The 20,290-nt window shown below is 38.5% G+C and overlaps 2 protein-coding genes and 2 long non-coding RNA genes across 16 annotated transcripts; 3 read left to right on the forward strand and 1 right to left on the reverse strand.

Moving 5' to 3' along the window:
- Positions 1 to 1,805: 1,805 nt before the first annotated feature.
- Positions 1,806 to 3,447, forward strand: LOC104452543. The gene is made up of 6 exons (XR_005553303.1): positions 1,806 to 1,867; positions 2,265 to 2,332; positions 2,535 to 2,586; positions 2,674 to 2,754; positions 2,854 to 2,896; positions 2,992 to 3,447. It is a non-coding gene; the product is annotated as an uncharacterized LOC104452543 (long non-coding RNA).
- Positions 3,448 to 3,757: 310 nt separating this feature from the next.
- LOC104437533 lies at positions 3,758 to 4,287 on the forward strand. The gene is made up of 2 exons (XR_005552923.1): positions 3,758 to 3,916; positions 4,066 to 4,287. It is a non-coding gene; the product is annotated as an uncharacterized LOC104437533 (long non-coding RNA).
- Positions 4,288 to 5,073: 786 nt separating this feature from the next.
- LOC104452541 (glucosidase 2 subunit beta-like) lies at positions 5,074 to 8,493 on the forward strand. The gene is made up of 6 exons (XM_039317353.1): positions 5,074 to 5,214; positions 5,689 to 5,757; positions 5,852 to 5,971; positions 6,754 to 7,090; positions 7,322 to 7,523; positions 8,442 to 8,493. The coding sequence occupies exons 1-6, from the start codon at positions 5,074 to 5,076 to the stop codon at positions 8,491 to 8,493; spliced, it is 921 nt and encodes a 306-aa protein (XP_039173287.1).
- Positions 8,494 to 9,946: 1,453 nt separating this feature from the next.
- Positions 9,947 to 17,691, reverse strand: LOC104454852 (F-box protein SKIP31-like). Of its 13 annotated transcripts, none has more exons than XR_005552697.1 (15): positions 17,125 to 17,691; positions 16,293 to 16,427; positions 16,006 to 16,212; positions 15,852 to 15,930; positions 15,670 to 15,738; positions 15,400 to 15,574; positions 15,140 to 15,196; positions 14,864 to 14,954; positions 13,286 to 14,773; positions 12,595 to 12,769; positions 12,361 to 12,479; positions 12,137 to 12,197; positions 11,017 to 11,836; positions 10,571 to 10,680; positions 9,947 to 9,986 (listed from the first exon to the last, which is right to left on the reverse strand). XR_005552697.1 is itself a non-coding variant. In XM_039316380.1 (7 exons), exons 1-5 carry the CDS (start codon positions 13,325 to 13,327, stop codon positions 12,032 to 12,034), a joined length of 420 nt encoding a protein of 139 aa, XP_039172314.1. In that variant the 5' UTR covers positions 13,328 to 14,266; the 3' UTR covers positions 9,993 to 10,680; positions 11,017 to 11,836; positions 11,957 to 12,031. The 13 variants fall into 13 exon arrangements, 3 of the variants coding, with proteins under 3 accessions (XP_039172314.1, XP_039172313.1, XP_018732347.2); XR_005552688.1 differs by having other exon boundaries at positions 10,067 to 10,680; XR_005552689.1 differs by having other exon boundaries at positions 9,950 to 9,986; positions 10,110 to 10,680.
- Positions 17,692 to 20,290: the final 2,599 nt, after the last annotated feature.

Here is a 20,290-nt window from a genome sequence, read left to right on the forward strand (position 1 = left end):
TTCTAGTGTCAATATCAACATTATTTGATAGGAGACTCTATTGTTGCTCCCATTTGATGGTTTCTTTGATAAAATTGTAGCTCTTGACGTTGTTCTATCTTTTCTCCTATTTCTTGTTTTTTGATGATCTCCTCTTGGTCAAGGTTGAATCCCTCAGATGACATTGTGGGCTGTGGAGCAAATCATCACAGACATCCTCGGTGAAAGTGAGGATATCTCCTTGAGGCTTCTCAGTCCTCTCCTTGCTAGTGTTTTAAAAGAAAATAAGGTAATTGTGTTGTTCCTTTTGCCATTTCAGAGTGGTTTCTGTTTGCTTTAGTTTCTAATAAGGTGTATAATGTGATTTAGAAAGTTGTACCTTTGTGTTGGAAGCTTGGAGACAGGGTCATTACCAGCTGTGTAGCTAAGCTTGGACCTCTTCTTTGGGGAGCAGTACAATCCAATGCCTCTACTGTGGATGATTACTCTCCAGTTGTGGCTTCTGTATGTGAAAATGAGCCAACTATGGAGAATAATCATGCTAATGGTTCTTCACATCCAGTGGTGCATCTTTTGATTTTTATAGGACCCTATGCTTTCTTTTTGTTTGCTGAAGACAATGGTATTGCTTCTGATTTGCCATCTTCCATGGAATAATCTTCTAGATGAAATGGACTTCGATGCCATCCTTTTATTGTCATTTCTAATAAAGATTCTTCCATTGCCCATGATAAGCTGCTGAAATCTTCAAATTTTTTACTCTGGCTACTTCATCCCATTGTTGTTCTCTTACATGGTGGATATACAATGCTTCCATACATAAGCTGATTTTCAGGGCTTGATTTGTTGGAGTTGTCATACTTCATGTCTAGCTTTGCTCATCTTTCTGTCGTTCATGTATCACTTACTAAACTAATGGGGATAACAGTGAGTAGTGAGGTGAATCTTGCTTCAGTTCTTTGGCATGGTTCATGACGATTATATATGTTAAATTAATTGCACTATTTGGATTTTGAGGTTCTGCTATGACATATTAAGTGGCTGTATGAGCCAGAAAAGACTTTGGACCCACCCAAAAAAAAAAAAAAATGAAGGTAAAAGACTTTAGACAAAATAAAATAGAAGGTCAATAGAGAAGTATTCCATAACGTCTCTTTCTCTAGCACATGTCCACCATTTATCTGATGCGCCCTCCAGGGTTTGGCTGTTAACAAACAAATCCCTCATTTAATACAGTTTTCCTTCTAGTTTTCCATTCCAGTAGACTTTCTCTCTATCTGTTAGTCCTTCTCTTTGTTTTCTTTTCCCCTTGGCTGGACTGAACCTATTAAATAGCTGAACAGAACCATTATTCTCACATTCAAAAGCTTTCCCACAGGTGGCTTATGGGGTCGTTTGTTCCCCTGGAGAAGTTGTTCCTGAACTGGATAGTGCTCCTAGATCGAACACCAGTGATGCTGCTGTCCTTCTTTTCCCCGAGGATATTGTTCCTGTTGCTAAAACAAGTACAAAAAAGGCTCATTCTGCAGATTTTAAGGGTTCACTGAAGCTGCGAATTGACTTAGAGGCACTTCCAAAGAAAAGGGAACATAAAGCTAACAAGTTGATGAACCCTGATGAAGGCTATGACCTCTCTTGGCTATATGCAGAGAGGCAAAAATATGGTCGTATAAGGGTCCTTGGGAATGGACACAATCTTTCAGCTGCCTCTAAAGTTCCCTCAAAAATGAGAAGAATGCAGCAAATGTTAAATATTGAGCCAGGTGCAGGTGAGAGCACTGTTGCTCGGGATGAGGAAGCTCCAGTCCTTGTTGATATTGCTGGGAAAAAATCAAAGTTCCTGGTAGTGGGGGGAAAGATGAGCAATTATAACAATGCTGTATTAGAGGTATAATCGTAATTTTTGCAGTATAATCTGATTATGTTAATTGGTACAGTGCTATATTTTTATTATCTTTTCTTAGTTAGAAAGCCTTTTTTTCCCTTCAATTAAAATACTGAAGTATATCAGAAAGTTTCTATTGAACATTTCTGATACAATAGTCAAACAGTACTGGAACTGCTTCTGCTGCTATTATTATTATTATTATTATTATTATTATTATTAGGTAGTAGTAGTAGTAAAACTGAAGTAGTTTAAAAAGCTCCGCTGAATTTTGTGGTTACAGTAATTAGATAATGTTGACACGTTTTTTCTTACTTTTTCGTAATTACTACATGGTTTAATCTTTGTGCCCTTTTTTTAAACTTTTTATGTACTCATGTATTTTCTTAATAATTTTCAGGATGCTGGAGTGCTCGCTGAAGGATTAGTTGGGCTTAGAATAAAGGCCTGGTGGCCATTTGATGAGATGTGAGCACTCTAGACATTCACTAGCAATACCTTATTTCTGTCTGGGTTGAGCATGTTATTTGTCAATCCTCATCTCCTTCTTTCACTTGCGACTGCTGTTCCTTCGGTGATGGCTGGCTGCTGCTGTTGTTCCAATGATGGTCTACAGCAGTAATGGTTGTTTATGTCATTTTATTGCTATTCCTGATCGTTTGTTTTACAGGTTCTATGATGGCCTAATTCAATCTTACGACCCTCTAACGAAAAAGCGCAAGGTTAGGTGACTATCAGTCTTTGAAAGTTTTTCCCTTTCAGTTTGCAGTCATTGACAATTGTTTCACTTTTTAAATTGCTGCTGTCAGGACGTGGTAATTCTTCCTTACAAAGACAGCCTTCTGTTATTCAGTTGATATCTGCAACAATTTGATTTGGATGGCAATCGGGTATGTGTTTAATTTTTTGGTGAAAATGGGGAGTTCCGTCTCCATCTCTAGTATCCAAAATGTTAAATCTCAAATTGTTCATTTCACAGGTCAATGAAGGGCTTACTGTTTATGGGAATAAAGGAAGCACAGATCAGCATGCGTAAGTTATTTTTTGATAAAGTAATGCCACTATTACTTTTACATGTTGGTGACATGATTATTCCTGATGCATGTTATTGTCTAATTTCGATATAGCTACAAACAACAGCTGAGAGAGGGTGTGCACAACTTCTTCGTAACATTCATTGAAGTGCTTTGTGAGAGACCACCTGGTCATGATTGGGAGCTTGAACCTAGTGTTACCTGTGGTGACTATCTGTTTGGAATGCTTCAAGTTAATTTACAATAAGAGCTACTAATATTTACCTTTAAGAAGATTCTAGCAATAGTTGAAGTTCTTATGTCTATTGTTTCTGAAGTTTAAGATCTCACACTTCTCTTGGAAAGGAGACATGAGTACAGTGGATGATTTACTTATAGTCACTCAGTTGTTTTCTGCAATTGATCTCTTTTAGATATGGTGAACTTCTGTAGGGAACGGGCTATGCTCTATATGCCAATGATCGTGAGTCTATAACAGTCACTGTTGAAGAAGTGACCCCTATATCAGTGGGGGCTCTTATAGCATTGTATGAGCGAGCAGTTGAGGTATTCGCCTCATTAGTTAATATTAATGCCTATCATCAACCTGGTAAATAGTTTACCTTATAATGCTTATTTAAATTAGATGATTGCTATATGTTTTGGGCTTATTGCTGTTGAGAATATGTGTGGCCTCTCTGAGTCAAGAAATTAAATCAATTCATCCAACTGGCTTTTTTTTTTCTTGGCCCCGATGTGCGACTGAAATTCTTAGGTGTCGAAGCTGGGAAAAAGGCAGCAGCAGAAGTATTTGCTCGTCAGAGAAGGGTTCTGGCTGTACTCAGTGAGGCTAGGTATCTTACTATAACAAGAGTCTAAGATGGAAACTATCAGCTCTTAAGGAACGGGGAACACTTAAAGAAACTGTTGAGTGGGGGGTGGCATAAACGTGGATAAGAAGAAAAGCAAGCTCGTAGGCATTGCAGATGATGGACAGAAAGAGATCCGCATTGAAAGGGCAGATGAATTTGGCCGAATAGTAAGTTTTCAATGAAAAAAAGATATTAATCATAAAGCCTTGTAATACTAAATTGTCCATTATAATTTCTTTTGCCTCTGACAAAGAAACGCCAATTCATTACTTTGATGTTTTTATGCCAATCTTCTTGTTTTGAATGTTTGCAACAGTTAACCCCAAAGGAAGCTTTCCGATTGCTTTCCCATAAATTTCATGGAAAAGGGCCTGGCAAAATGAAGCAAGAGAAGCGCATGAAGCAATACCAGGAAGAGTTGAAGTTGAAGCAGATGAAGAATTCAGACACGCCTTCTTTGTCTGCATAGAGGATGAGGGAAGCTCAAGCTCAAATGAAGACACCTTATCTTGCGCTTAGTGGTCATGTTAAGCCTGGGTATGTTTTCCTCTGTTAAAAAATCAAGTTACTAGTTCTTTATTCATTGGCATTTAAGTACATAGCATTTTAGATTAATCTGACTTTATAAGATGTCAATGTGGAGTGTCTTGTTCCGTGACCAAAGTGGTTGACTGTCTTTTCGCTTTGCTGCTTCAAATTTTCTATTTATCCCAAATCCCTCAGAGCCTGGGCTCTGCTGAGGAGATGTTTCTGTTTGCTAATGTACAGCTCCATGGATCACTGCCTGGATGACTCTTTCCAGATTATATTTCCCCAGACGTTTGAGGGGAATCTCCAGTTTCAAGACTCACGAATTTGTTAACTTAAAAATCATAGCCTATGACCATGCATTATAGATCAACCTATAGATGTCTCCATCTTTATGCTTAAAAAGGCGGCATCTTAATAGAAATTTGAGTGGTCTGACTTGATTGATGATAAACAATCTATATGTGACAAGACAATCAGACACCATCTAATAAGTGTAAGCTGGACTTCATGCAATGTCTATTTACCATGGTAATTGAATGATAAAATAATGATTAGATTTTTGTTACTTTGTGCCTGTTTATTTAATTGTTTTTTTTTCTTTTTTCTTCTGGGGTGTTTCCAGTCAAAACAGTGATCCAAGAAAGAAGTCAGAGCCACCATTGAGAAGGATCCTGGGAGCTTAACGCCCATTGCTTGGAGATAGGAAGGTCAGTGTCGACCCAAGTTTGTTGCTTTTTCATCTCTAAATATAGACCGCAAAGAACAAATAGAGAAAGCAGGGGAGAAAGAACGAATGAGAAAAGAAAAACAAGAGAGGGAAAAAGAGAAGCTGAGGGGAAAGCTGGCAAAGAGAAACCCAAAACAGCTAAGGAAATTGATCAAGAGAGAATTGAAAAGGGTGGAGGAGGTGAAAGTGATACGTCAACTACAGAGAGTATGCTTGATGAAAGGATTGGACTTGTGGATGCTTATCCATCTGACCAGGTTCAATAGAATTTCTCTATCCTATTAACTTTTTAACGAGTTGTAGGTCAATAGTTGTAGAAAATTGTTGTTTCTTAATTTTTGAAAGTTTTGGTGTGGGATCTATATTGCTTGCCGCATGTTCTGTAGCATGTAGAATACGATATGCATGGACAATTTCTTAAATGGACTAGCATTTTTTTATTTTATTTTTTTGGTTGAAATAAAATTACCTATTGACTGACTGAATAATGTTACGTTGGCATCATAGCTATTGTGCCTCTGCACATGGAAGTTGATTCAATGCTTTTCTTTTTCTTTTTCTTTTTTTCTTTTTTTCCCTAATAGTAAGCCATGCTTACAAAGTTCTGGATGCATATTAGTATGTTAACTTCCTATGCAATAAACTTCCTCCCAGTTCTTTACATGTGTCCACTTTCGATAGGATTCGGAAGAAGATTTGGCAGCAGAACATGATCATCTATCGACTGGAGTCCAAGATAAGGGAATTACGGCAAGTCATCAAAAGTTTAATCATGCAGTACACACAATTGATTCTCTGTAGTCAACATGATTCCAACAATCTGGACATTTGTTGTTCTGTATAGCATGCTGTGGAAGAGAAAGATGAGTTTTTAACACCGGCAAATGAGGAAGAGTCAATTGTATCATCTGAACCTATTGTTGATGCTGAAAGCAAGGTGGCTAATGGTTATATAGATGCAGAAGTACTTTTTCTCAACTCTTTTGATTTTATTGCTTTAATGTGACTGCAAACCCTTAGATTTCTCTGGTTAAATCTGGTGCAATCATAAGCAAGTATTATGTCGTAGATGCTTTTTGCTTACCACAAGTACTGCCTTTGCAATGAAGCGATATGCATGAAATTTTATGTTCTCATACCAAACTTTGATTTCAGTCAATCATAGCAGAAAATGTTATGGCTTGGCGGAAGTGAATGTCTGATAGAAATCGTGTTGGCCATAGAAATTATAGTCGTCCTCATCACCTTCATTAATGGACTCCTCTTGTCTCGTGTTTTTATGTAATATGATCCCATTCGATGCTTGGGGTATCTCTGCTTTCTCTGACATCATTCCTTGCAGATGAATTGGTTAAGCATACTCCTTTTCTGCCATTGGCAGTGTATGAAACATAATTCACATGTCATGGAAAATTCTGTTAGATTTAACTCAACATGAAAAAATATATTCTGATTACACTTTTGACTTCTAATAGAAAATGCAGCTTTTTTCTCAAAATTTGGCAAGAACAATCTGATTTCTCAGTGTAATTTCCATCAAGTAGATATCATAGGTTTGAGAATGAATATCTTTACTCGAGGTGTCTACATGACTGCATGTTACTTTTCTTCCTCTTGACCAATGCAGAGCATTTTATTTTTATGGAGTTTCTGAAGTTCTTGTGGTTTTGAATTTGAAATGATCTCAGATATCTCACTTTAGCTGGCTTTTCCAGAACTCGTGAATGATTGTTTTATTACTTGTAGGGAGATGACGCATCTGAGAATGCTGACGAACTGTCAAAGGAAGAGTTGGGTCAACTTGTTGCTTCTCGTTGGACAGGGGAAAAGACAGAGAAGGAAAGCGGGGAAGACTTTGCAAGAGATAATAATAATGAGGAACAAAGTAGGGAGATCCCAAAAGACACGCGTGATGGTATTGATGATATATATGCGTTAGAAACTGCTGACAGCAAAAAGAATGAGTATGATAACGTGGAAGATGCGTTTGATGAAGATTCTGCAGTGAACGATCATTATGATTTCAGTTCTCATTACAAAGATGGATCAGTTAGTGACTCAGACGATGAATTAGACTTTGAAGGTTCACTTTTACAACTTCCTGTGAATTTGAAAATCCTATTTTAAATAGAGAAATTATTCAGTAGTATGAGCGTGCCACGTCATCTGCTGACGTGGTGCGCATCTACCACTCAGATATCGACACGTGTCTGTAGGTGGTCAAGACTTCTGTTTTCATATTGACTTTTTAAGAATCTTTCTTTTATTCTTGAGTTTTTTATGCTCATAATTCTTTGAAATTCATGATGGACAGACTATAATTTGCTCGAGGAAGTGAAGAGGGTGACTGAAGCAGCTCACAGAACAAGAACTAAATTAAGTGTGCATCCTTATTTTAAGTTGCCGTTTCCCCTCCAAAACCTCCGGCGTGCAGCTGCTAGTAGGAGAACGAAACTCTTGTTCCTTCCAAGTGGACTGTCAAAAAGGGGCCGAAATCAGTCTCGATATGAGCAAAGGTGTGATGTCAGAATCTTGACCTTAGAGTGGACTATATATACTATGCTATCGATTTTGTAAGATGGCTACAAGTTCTGCGCAATAGGTGTAGATGATTTTTGTGGAAGGCTTTATGCATTCTTCTTCTTCTGTTTATCAGTTACTTCTTTTTTTTTGAGTGGGGTCATTCTCTTGGCTGGGGTATACAACATTATATCAGCTGGGTCCTTCTGAAGGCATTAAATATTTATCTTTAAAACCTGATCTTGCTCTAGGGATTTAGTGATAACAATGTCAGTATTTACTCTACCTGTGATGATGTGATCTCCTTCTCATCTTTTTTCTCCTTAAGTCAATAATCAAGCCATCTGATGATAAAAGATGTATTATCGAAGGTTAAGATCAGCTCTTCTATCTCTATGTCTCTAAATCTTCATTATATGGGTTTATATCTGGATCACAGTTGCAATGCCTAAGAATATTTGGAATCGATCATTCAACTGAGAAAATGCTATCAAGAAGTGATTCCTTCTATGCAATTACATTCATCGATCAGGAACATTTCTTAAACAAGCATGGTTGAACTTATCTAACTTGCTTATTTAGGTTTTAATCTCATTTGCAAGTTATTTTCTTCCCATGAGATTAGGAAGTGCAAGACTTGTCAGGTGTTGACTCTTTGGTCATGCTTTGGATATACAGATTAAAAGTGTCCGTAAATGTCAGTTTTTTTCTAGAAATGATTCTCATTGAATTTTGTAAGTAGTTTTTCGGTCTACTTGAGCTTGACATTCCCATGCTTTTGGCTAATACTTTCCGCCTTTATCAACCCTCTTCTTTAAATATGTATTTGCTTAAGAAGATTTATAGCGAGGATGTGATTTTGGAATAGTTTTGTAGTTTCTCATCTATGAACTGTGCTTTTTTAAATGTTTCAGGAAGAAATTTATTTCATGGACGATTTCACTTGACAGATGTGTTATCATGTGACCATGGGTGAGTCGTAGTTAAGCTTGATGAAAGCTGATTTGCAGTACCTATGTTCACCTCTAGAGATGAGAATTAATTTGTGCTACTGTCCATTCCAAAAAGCAATGATACCATGTTCAGTGGTTGAGGATGGTTTTTATTGCAGAATACATGCGGACGTGACCCTACATATTGATGCAGAGGAAGTCTCGTGAGGAGACTGTTTCTGGTCATCCCGAGAGTGACACTGAGCCGTAAATTCAAGGCAGGGGAGTGATAATCTATGGAAATCACAATTCTTTCATGGGACTGGAAGCGTTAGGTGCTTTGCAGATGGTGGCTTAAATTCTTTTCTTGTAGACTTTGAGCATTGATAGTGAGTAATGAAACTGCAAAGATAGGGACGATTCGATTAAGACACCTAAAGATAGAAAATGAGATTATAGTGTTAGTTGATGTACATTCGTCTTACTCAAATGTTGCAGGTGCTAGATTAGCATAAAAATGAGTTAGTGCTTTAACCAATGAGGTTGTTGATGGCTCTGATCAATACATCACCCTGGATCAAGTCATTGCATTTTTTCTTTTCTTCGATTGCTTTGTTGTATCTCTCCAAGCTTTTAGAAGATTTTAGAAGGTTCTTTTGTATGAGACTACAAGCTTGTATCATATATATTGTATCATCAAAATATCACAATTTTTCTATGTCAATAAGGGTTCATTTGCTAGTTGTAGTGTGATGAATTTTTTGCATAACGACTAATGAGCAACACCAACACTCATGAAAAGCCATTGTTAAAACTTTGCAAGCTTTCAAAAGGACAAAGGGGAAATGCGCATAGAGTTTGCCTGATTTGTGCACAATTTCTTATAGATTAATATTAATCGAAATTGGTACCATGAGATTGCAGAGTGTAGAGTTTTATCTCTTCAGGCACAGAAACATACTTGGTGAAATTGAGTTTTACTATGATGACCAATCAAAGGAAAAAACAGGTATGGAGACTACTAATGAGATTTAACCAGCTGAATTGAAAGCGTAAAGGACCAAAGTGAACGGACTTATAACTTATTAAACCAACATCTCGTCAGAGTTGAATAATGTTGCGTCTTCTTGCCCACATTATCATGCGAAATTGAAGCAGTGTATTTTCTATGACACTGGTATTCTGTAATCGAGGGCCAAAAAGAACTTGAACACAGCATTTCGATGTTTGAATAACAAACTTTTCAAGATATCTTCCAACAAATACAAAGAGTGAGAATTAAAAACCACCATATTCTTTATAACAATAATTAAAAATTCAAGATTGTTTTGATTTCCAAAACTAACTGAAAGTTAACTAATGTCGATTTTGTTTGTATATCTACACACTACACACCTCTTTCTTGGCATACCAGCTTGGTATTTATCTTCAAAAGCTGTAGAAATTCTTTTTAGATCCTCTTTTACTTGGCATACCAGCTTGGTATAAATGTAAATAATAGCTACTGCACTAGATATGGGGCTCCTCCTGCAAAATTAGAGGATAAAAACAGAGGAGAATACGTTCAGCACTTGAAAAGGAACAACAGTAAAGCATTTGAACTAAACCTGGTAAGTAAACTTTATACACAGCAGGTCTACATTGATGAACCTGCTCAAAACACGTCTTTCAACCTCAATAGAAGAAAGATAAAATGTCGTCAACCAAGTTATACAGTTTTTGACTCTTCCTCCAGCTTTACCATTAAAATTCCAGCCGATAAGAGAATAACCACTGAAAAACATTCAGATTGTGCAGTTTGATGTCACTGTCAATGCTTATATCAACTTGTCTATCATCAGCTAGTCCACCCATCTCCTGCATCTAAGTTGATTTTGCTGGAAGTACTATGTTGATGTCTGTCCTGCTTCTCTAGAACAAGTAAACTAACATAATTAAGGATGTCTACAATACATACAGAAACATAAAACAATGAACTTGCATCATTACCTCTAACACGATAGCCCAAAACCCGATCAACATGAAAAGCAGAAAAGTGTCAAATGAATTAAGATGGATTCTAAGATCGATCACCAGAATCAAACAACAAAGTTGGTCATAAGTAGATTTACCTGCTGAAATTCACTCTGGCGGTGCCGCTTATGCACATTGGTGTATCATTCACATGACGGTCTCTTTTCTTTGGCTTTACGGGTGGGGTTTTCAACTCTCCAGAAACCTTCTGCACCACAAAATCAATTTTTAATATATCATCAAGCCTCAATTAAAAGGACTTTCCCTGTGCCTTTGCACGTGGAAACCATCAACTTAGAACTACCAACCAAAATATATCCAGGGCTTCTAGGTATCTTTAGAAAACAAACACGCCATGCAAGAGGACCAAACACCAAACTGCGTCCACTCAATATATTGTAGAGGTTCATATCTTAGGAAGCAAAGGAAAAAAAAAATTGTAAGTCCCATACATTTGCTAAATGTAACTGAATGTGAGGAAGTATCTTATATATGTCTATACGTAATATGTCAGTAATGAAAAGGCCAATGTAAAAGTATCTACCTTTTGTTTATTTGGACCATTTGAACCTTCTTTTGCTCCATTTCTTCCATGGTAGACCGTGAACCCTTTTTACAATTGTTCTCTTTCTTAATTGTGAATTACCTATTTCAGGTAATGCAGCTTTCTTCTTCGACCCATGTCTCTTAAAAGTAGCAATAATTTGCTTGCCATCATCATTCCTGCTCTTAGAAGTAGCAATAATTTGCTTTCCATTGTCAGTCATGCGTTTCTTCTGAATGTCATTTTTCTGCACAAGCTTTCTCTTCTTAGCTCTCTCTTTACTAGCACTAGTTCCGAGAGCAGCTTGACCATCTGGACTATTGAATCCATCAGAACATTGAGAATTTTTCTCTGATGCTTCATCATATTGTTCTGAACTCACCAGTTGAGAATGAGATGAAGCGGGCACAGAAGGAGAAGCTAACCTTCTGGTTGATGGTGCTTTTGCTGGAGGTACATCTACCTTCTGTTCATCATCATTTTTCTGAGAGGAAGAGGTTCCATCCGTAGAACCACCCAGGGATGGGCAACCAGGCTTGATGGTGCATGGCTCCTCTCCTGGGGACAGATCTGGCTTACCTTCCAATGGCTGAACTTCAGGTGTTACAACAGAATTCCCTCCACTCAAAGACCTCTTGCTTGGAAAATGGGAGCCACCAAGCATTCGAGATACTTTTTCCGTGCTAGACAATGTCTTGGATCTTGACCCAAAAATTTTCGTCCGAGCTCACTTCAAACTGGAATCGAGATGGCTTATTGGCTCAACTGAATCACTTTTCAAGCGGCACTTAGGACATTGCCATTTCCCTAGTGGAATCCGCTGGAAATGGAAAACCATAAAATGAGACAACTAAATTATCTCAATCAAGTACGATAAGACAAATGACAGCAATTAACACATCTAACTCAAGGCAAGACCCCTCAAATAGCTATGAACTACCTTGAGAGGAGGATCAAGGCATATACGTTCCATCCCCAAAACTCAGCAGAACCTCAACACAGCATCTAATTCTCTTTATCCCAAGACATAAGCTCGTGCTGCGAGACACAAGCATGAAGTGTGAGGCACGTGTCAATCATAGCTAACGAAAAAAGAGAAAGGAAACGGTTAACTAGTTACCAAATCGACCAGGTCCCATGAATGGTTCAGCTTCATCTGTCACACCACCTTGCTGCTGCTCCTGAAATTTTTCATGTGAAAAAGCGAAAAAATCAGTTGCCTCAAAGATTTTACTCTACGAGAACGACAAATGCTAGCTGTTAATTTTGTGATCCTGGCTAGATAGATAAAAGAACGACTCTGTTTTAAGAAATTGGAGTGTTGAAAGAAGACGTTCTACTCACGGCATCAGTCTCCATTTCAGCAGCTGACAGCAACCTATTTAAACAGTGTCCAGATATTTTGCAAACCAAGAGCTCATTGGCAGGATCCATAACAGTTTCTCTGCACGTCTCATCACAGACTGAAAGAAAAGACGATGATGAAGGAAACCTCATTAGGAAAGACATTCCTGCACAACACATATAAATTGGATATACTAAAGAGACTTGTCATTGTTAGCAATTAAAGTATTTTACCATGAACATTTCCAGTCTTCTCACAAACAAAGACATCGCCAATTTGATGATAAGAACACATTTCTCCTGAACAAACATGGTCCAGAACCAATGCATCAGTGAACCCTTTGCTGCTTTTCCACAAAGACACTTGATCAGCAACTGTCTTGTCAAGAATTATCCAATCATCATTCACCTTCAGAAGCAAACATGCATGTGAAATTAAAAGGATGAACCCACGAGTCCTTGAGCAAACCAGAAACATATGCGGTACCACTTGGAATATTTCAAGGAAAGTAACTCTAGTAAAGCATGTTGATCATAATTGCTAGGTCAAGAATAATAGTGTAGTAATGCTAGTCAGGATTAAATCTCAAGCAAAAAAACCTTTACAAATAAGAGCCACTAAAGCAGCAACCATCAAGTCTTTTTCCTTTGACCAGTTTCCATAACTTCATTACGGTTGTAACGCAAAAATGAAGAGGATCAACCAGGATATTATTAGTATAAAGCTAAAGAACTAAATGTGAAAGTCACATCAGAAGACACCAAGTGCACTTCTACCCAACAATCTGCTTTCTGGAAGAAATCCAGTCAAGGTTTGAACAAGCTATAGCACTGGCACCAATTTATACAAAATTCCAACAAATCTAACCTTTGACCTGTAATATCATCACAATGAAGAATCCTTACAAAAGCAAGCTCCATCTACCTGTGAAGGAAGAGGTGCCTGGCTTCTCTTTGCAGCTTGCATTTGGATACTACATTGTTCCTGGCGTAGTCTCCGAGACCTCCAAGGCTACTGAATTCTGTTCTTTATCATATTTCTGAGTGTCAGGACTGTTCTTAAGTACTGGGGACAAAAGCCTCGAGCTACAGCTTGCCATGTAAGCTCGAGACTGAAAACTTCTACAAACTCCAGAATTTAACAGCCGATTCATCTCGATCCAGGAGCAAATAATACATTCCTCAGGGATATCTATGAGCTCAAGACAAGGGATTTTGTACAAACTCGCATTATGCAAAACCTGAAGAGATGGACCAAGACTGGCTAAGTCAAAGAATTTTGGTGAGAGAGATTGAAAAGGCCTCCATGCACCAGCTTCTAGTAAGATGTGGATGCTTCTCACAACTTCATATCTGTACAAAAGAATTTTCCTTGACAGAAAGGTATAGCTGACAAAATTGCTGCCAATCCCAGAGTATCCCCTTCCTCAACCGTTGATCCCGGAGCAAATGCTCCTATCTAGAAGTCGTACAGAAGATGAATCAGATTGCCTAGTCGAAAGTTATGTTTATGAATTTCCTATCACAAGTTAAACAAGATGGGCTATAAAATAGATTTCACCTGTTTTTTAGTTCATGGACGAAAAACCAATTTATTTTGAAGCCTGATGAAGCCAATAATAGCACAGGAAGGCCAAAATGGCCCAGGAACATAAAATGGAACCTGGCCCTATATTTGCTACTGTAGTAAATGTTATGCGAGGATTACAGATCCTACTGATAATATAGTTGTCTTTGGCTCAGAAGAAAGGGAGAAACCAAAAAGAAAAGATATCGGCAAAGCATTAGATGCGGCGAGTTCATCGTGATCCATCAGCCAAAAGAGCCCATTTAGCATGTGTCCCACTGTTTGATCATTCTCATTACACCTCTCATGTAAGTGAAGGGAGATAGAGCTCCATGCGATGAATATGTTAATTGTTAATCAGAATATGCAAATAACTTTCACATAGCTAAGATCAAAATCATTAGATGTCACCAGGGAATCAATAAGAAATTAGAGGCATCTAATAATCAAATGAGAAGTATGAGTGAGATCTTAAGCATAGTGCCCCATGGTAATGACGGAACGGATTAAGCACTGTTTGCAAAGCCCAAGGACAGATTCAGAGGAGTAAGCAAACAAGAGGCTCAACAATATTTGTTTTGAGTGGGACTAGCATGTGGAAAGAAAATGAGATCCATCACAATTATCATCACATTAAGAGGTTACTCTGTCAAGAACTTGCATGTTGTCTAAGTCACTTTGGGGAGTTTAAGAAAGCAAAAGCAATTAGTTTTCAAATAAAGAAATGACTGTTAATGGGATGCAAACCTGTTTCCTCACGGAGAGTATGAGGCCTTTTTTCAGTTCTTCGCTGTAAGGTTCACCTTCCACTAGAATGACAAAGGCATAAATGCCTTGTCCTTTCACCTAGAGACAAAAACATGATTTGTTGATTTGTTAGCATTTAAAGCAAGTGCAATGAAAATTTTATCATCAATTTAGTCCTCTCTAAAGTACCTCATGCTCAACACCAACAACCGCAGCTTCCGCACATTTGGGATGCGAGACAAGAGCAGATTCAACTTCTGCTGTTCCAATCCGGTGTCCACTGCAGAGGCAAGTGAAGCATCATCAGATAACTAGTCCAGAATTCAAGGCACTGGGTGCTTTAAGAAGGAAAAGAATTGGTCTTTGGAAGTTTCTCAACAAAAACAAAGCCACATTGTATGAGCACATAAAAAATGTTTGAATGAAGGTACCAAAAGAGAAGATCTTGAGAAATTCATGTAGTACCTGACATTGATGACATCATCAACTCTACCAGTCAGCCAGTGGTAACCATCCTTGTCCCTGAATGGGTTGAGCGAATTAAAAAATAAGGAAATCAAATTGTACAGCTTATGCTGCAAAAAATATAACCATAACTACACCTTCCAAAGATATATAAGCGCAAGATTATCATTCAAGTTAAGGAATTGTATAAACATCCCTAGTAAGAACCCAGGCATAATGCAAGTACCTCAAGCAATAATTTAATAGTTGTATCAACTAACCTGCTGCAGCCATCACCAGTAAAATAGTATCCTGGGAATGGTTGAAGTATGTTGTTTCGTATTGCTCATGATCACCATAGACTGTACAAAATGCCCCAGGACAAGAACTTTTAATGCACAGGTATCCACTACACTCGCCTTCAATTTCAACCCCCTTTTCATCCACTATGACAGGCTGCAAAAAAAAAATGTGGAAATTAGTCGGAGAGACACCTTGTGAAAGGCTCTTAAGTTGTTCAAAAGTCAAAGGGAATGAAAGAGTTTAGAGACCTGAACCCCAAAGAAAAGAAAAGTAGCAGATCCAGGTTTCTGTGGCCAGGCACCAGATAATGGTGTGATCTGCAGGGAAGGTAAGCATCACTGGAATCAGACTGAGACAATAAAGTGGATATTGTGGGCATTCTTTGTAAAAAATTCTAACATGATAAACCCAAACGAATAACAAAATGTACCATGAAGCCACCAGTTTCAGTTTGCCACCAAGTGTCAGATATAGGGTACTCTGAATCCCCGACTACATTGAAAAACCACCTGAAGAAATGTACACAGGTTTATGGATCTAGTGAAACATTATCTACATTAGAAAGTTAGGATAAAGCTCAGTACCTCCATGCACTTAGATTGATAGGCTTGCCAACACTTCCTAGGACCCGCAATGATTTGCGTGAATACTTACCAAATAAGCTTCCAATTCAATGAGATACTTTCACACGGCCAGGTGTTCCAATCATTATATCGACCCCTCTCCCCACCATACAAACAACATGATGTTAAGCCCACTGCTCCACCATTAACTTCTAAATCAGAAAACACCTAAAATAATAGAGTAAACGATGTCGGACATCTATCTCTGTAAAAAGATGAGATTATTTCTATAAGCTTGATTCCAATACCTGCTTGGCCAATTCCCTAGTAGGTAAAAGCACCAAAACACTTGGTGGCCTACCACATCCTGTCTTCCTTGAGGTTTTTGCAGGCCCATTCGTCAGAGATTCCAAAATGGGCAAGACAAAAGCTAGAGTTTTGCCCTGGTACAATTCACACAGTGAACAAGGTGATAATCAGTGCTAAAAAATTAAAACCCATCAACTACAGAAATGAGCAACCAGTTCGAAAACTCATGTTCCTAGCAGCCAATCATCTTTAAAAAACTTGAAATGCAACTGCGGCCAAACAGTCTTCACGCCACTTTTGGTTTTTATATGTCAAACAACACCAATGAACTAATGTACAGATGACTCTGCCACAAACTAGAAGATTTATTTAGCTGTAGGTTTTTTGGTTGAATTACCAGCTGTAGGTTCGAATGCCTGAAAAAATCGGTCGGAATTTGACTTTTGCAATGACAATCAGGGGCTGAAATACAGGGATTTAGGACCAGAAATGCACGAAAGACATTTCACGAACCAAGTGCACTTTGCTACACTCTACACCATGATTGCTTTGTCGTGCTGTTAATTAAAACAATATTCACCAAGCTCATACATCAACCATTCACTACTCATAGAGCAGATAAAACCTGCTTCTCTTTTCATATATGTCACCTCCGTGACCCTTTTCCGCATCACACACTATCATTACTCCAACGTCCAGACCATTCACTTTTCTGACTCCAACGTCCAGACCATTCACTTCTCTAAATTGTCAGTTAATTAGCAGATTTCAAACAAGCACGCGACCATCAACATGTCAATCCTGCGAAATTCAAATAAAAAGTTTTCATACCTGACCAGTGCAGGCACGGCCGACCAAATCAGTCCCATCGTGGACGTTATCAAACGTCATGGGGTGAATGGGAAACAGCGCCTCGATACCATTGTCCTTCAACTTCAACCTCAAGCTGTCCGAGATCCTGAAATTCAACACAGCGTTGGGGTTTCTCCTCATGAGCCACCTCATTATCGCCGTCACTCAACTTCGCCTTCTTCTTTTTCTTCTTCTTCCCCTTCAAGTTCTCGGGGTCAACCAGCTCGGAGCTGGTCTCGCTCTTGTCTTCCTCGTCGTCCTCGCGCAGCTCCAGCGCCTTCCTCTTCTTCTCCTTCTTCGCATCCCCTGATGCTCCGGGAGCTTCGGCTGCTTGGATTCGGAGCCTTTGCTGCCACTCTTCTTTTCCTTCTTGTGCTTCTTGTCCGACGCCGCCGGAGACGCGAAGCCACCATCGGCCTCGAGCTGGACCTTCGCCTTCATCTTCTTCTCTTTGCTCTTGCTTTTGGAGTTCCCCGGGGTTGAGCTGAATCGGACACAACTATCGAAGGCATCGATGAAGCTGTCCAGAACCACGAGAGGAGTTTAGGGAACAGCCGGAGGCGGAGGGGTGAGGACCCGACTGCGACCGGCGAGGCTTTTGGGAGGCAGAGGCGGAGCCGGAGCCGGATGCGCGGAGAAGGAAACAGACGGTCGTTCTCTGTTTGTTCTCCTGCGAGGAGAGAGAGAAAAGCCAATAAATTCAATTGAGGAATGAGAAATTTTTTGGGCGGGAGCGTTAAAGCATTTATTGACCTGACATTGTTTCTGCCAACGAGCCGAGCCGAGCCGATCCGAGCTGAGCGGATCCTTTCATTTTCCAGCGGGTCCCCCAGACAGGTGTCGAAAGCTGAATGGTATGTGCGCGCCACATCAGCGGATGACGTGGCGCGCACATACTACTGAATATTTTCTCGAAAGACCTTATGATTTCTACAAATCAGTTAAGCCGGATGTTTAGTCTATGTAGGTGGCCCGAATTTATATAGTTTGTATGAAATTGATAGGGTTCAAGCAAATAGCTTCCGATTCTTAAGTTAGAAATTTCTCGACACCCGATCATTTGGGAACATCGAGTTGACTTTTTCTCCTTTATCAATGAATCTCAAGTTGACCCGAGCCCGCCCTAGGTTCTCAACACTAGGCATGGGGACCTAGTGGCTGGACTAGGTCCTCAACATTGGGCATGGGGACCTAGTGCCCTTACTCGAGACCCCCTGTGAATGTGCCTTGATCCTTGACGATCAAGCTCAAGTCACCTAAGGTCGGGATTGGGTCCATTGAGGCTGGTCCCATGATCTTGACAATTAGGCTCACAACCCCAATAGTCGGGCTCAATCATATGCACCCGAGCCCCAATGCCAACACTCAAACTTGAGATATAAGATTGTACTAAAAATGTTTTCTCAAATGAGTGTGAGATAATTTTCCTAAAACAGACATTAGAAAATTACTTTGATATTATTCACAAAATACAACCATATATAAAAGAATTCCTGAAAAAAATTGTTTTGGTGGACACTATTTCTATCCCCTAAATGACTAAATACACTTCATTTACAGTAAAGACATAAATTTGTCCTTAATAATTTAAAGCAATAGTCGCATTCCTTTTTTTTTCAATTTTTTTTTTCTATTTAGAATCTAGTCACCATATCTCACCATCTCCCCTGTTACCGCACGGCTTTGAAGAGGTCCACTCTCACGCGGTCAAATTTTGGATAAAAGATTTGGACTTTCTTGACCAACAAACGGAGATTATCTCCTAGTTTCTCCATCCTAAATTTGTGGGAAGATTTTGCAAAAACTTCTAAGGCCACAGATGGGGCAAACCAAAAATTAAGCAAAACACCAAACAGTAGATTGGACGTTAGGGCGAGCGAAAGCAACTGCTCGAACTAGCTATTCTAGGAGGTTTCCGATTCCAAAAAATTGGAATTGGTGAATGTCTATCTTGTTCTCAATTCCAAGTGTACATCCACCCACCCAAACCATCTGTCTTACAACTTAGAAATCAAATTTCTCCAAGGGAAATCTAAATGAACTCATACATTAGAGCTCGAAGTGAAATTCGCTAATTAATTTGCACGAGAATTTGTTTTCTCGATGGACATGAGAATAACTCTTATCAAACGCTTGGGTATATCTTAAACACAAAGAGTCACAGAATACATTAAATTTCAAAACAAAAAAATGTGCGCAATAAAATTTGAAGCGATCCAAAATTTCTTCATAATTCTTAAGTCTCCAATTACTTTTTAATTATTCAGAAAATATTTAAATTGTTATTGATAGTAGAATTATTTCTTATTAATTAATTATTCTGATTCATATTAATAATTATTTAAAAAAATCAAATCATTTATTTTCCAGCAAGACAAAAGTCTATCATCCCCATGAAAGGGGCACAGCTATTTTCATCCATTTACACTAAAAAGTCAAATCTGTCGTTAATCTTTACATTGCAATTGAACGTAATGGCTGCACTTCTATCTCTCTCTCTTTTTCCCGTTATGTTTCTATTTCGAGTCCTGTCGCCATACCACGCCATCACAGTCTCTGTCACTGCACGTCTTTGAAGAGGTCCACTCTCACGCGGTCTAATCTTGGATAAAAGATTTGGACTTTCTTGACCGACGAACGGAGACTTTACCATAGATTAAAAAATAAACATCAACACTCATCACGTTAATATTTTCCTTGAAGATAATCTCTAATTCAAATAGGAAAGTAGAACTTTGAGATTCTTCGCACAGATTTAAGCTTGAGATATAATTAACAAGTAGTGAGCAATTAATACTGGGCAAAAGAAAAAACAAATAAATGAAAAGAAATTCAAGTGAATTCCATTTCTCTCAAAAAAAAAAAATAGATGGCATACTGGCAAGGCTCAATCTTTATGTATAGAATCAAATCCGGTTTTAAATCTTTTAACTAATTCGATCGAATCTTGCGCTTTTATCTATCGTGATATAAAAGTTATTTAAATTTAAATAAATATGAGACATTTTATGTTTAAGAATGTCTTATCATGTTATGTAGATTATAAATAGAGTGGACCAATATCCATAACATTATAATCATACGAAAAAAGTTAATGTTTAACAATTGAGTTTCGAAACATTATCAATTCCTTTAAATACTGTTC

The sequence above is a fragment of the Eucalyptus grandis genome, chromosome 7, assembly GCF_016545825.1.
Source record: "Eucalyptus grandis isolate ANBG69807.140 chromosome 7, ASM1654582v1, whole genome shotgun sequence".
NCBI classification, from domain to species: Eukaryota; Viridiplantae; Streptophyta; class Magnoliopsida; order Myrtales; family Myrtaceae; genus Eucalyptus; species Eucalyptus grandis.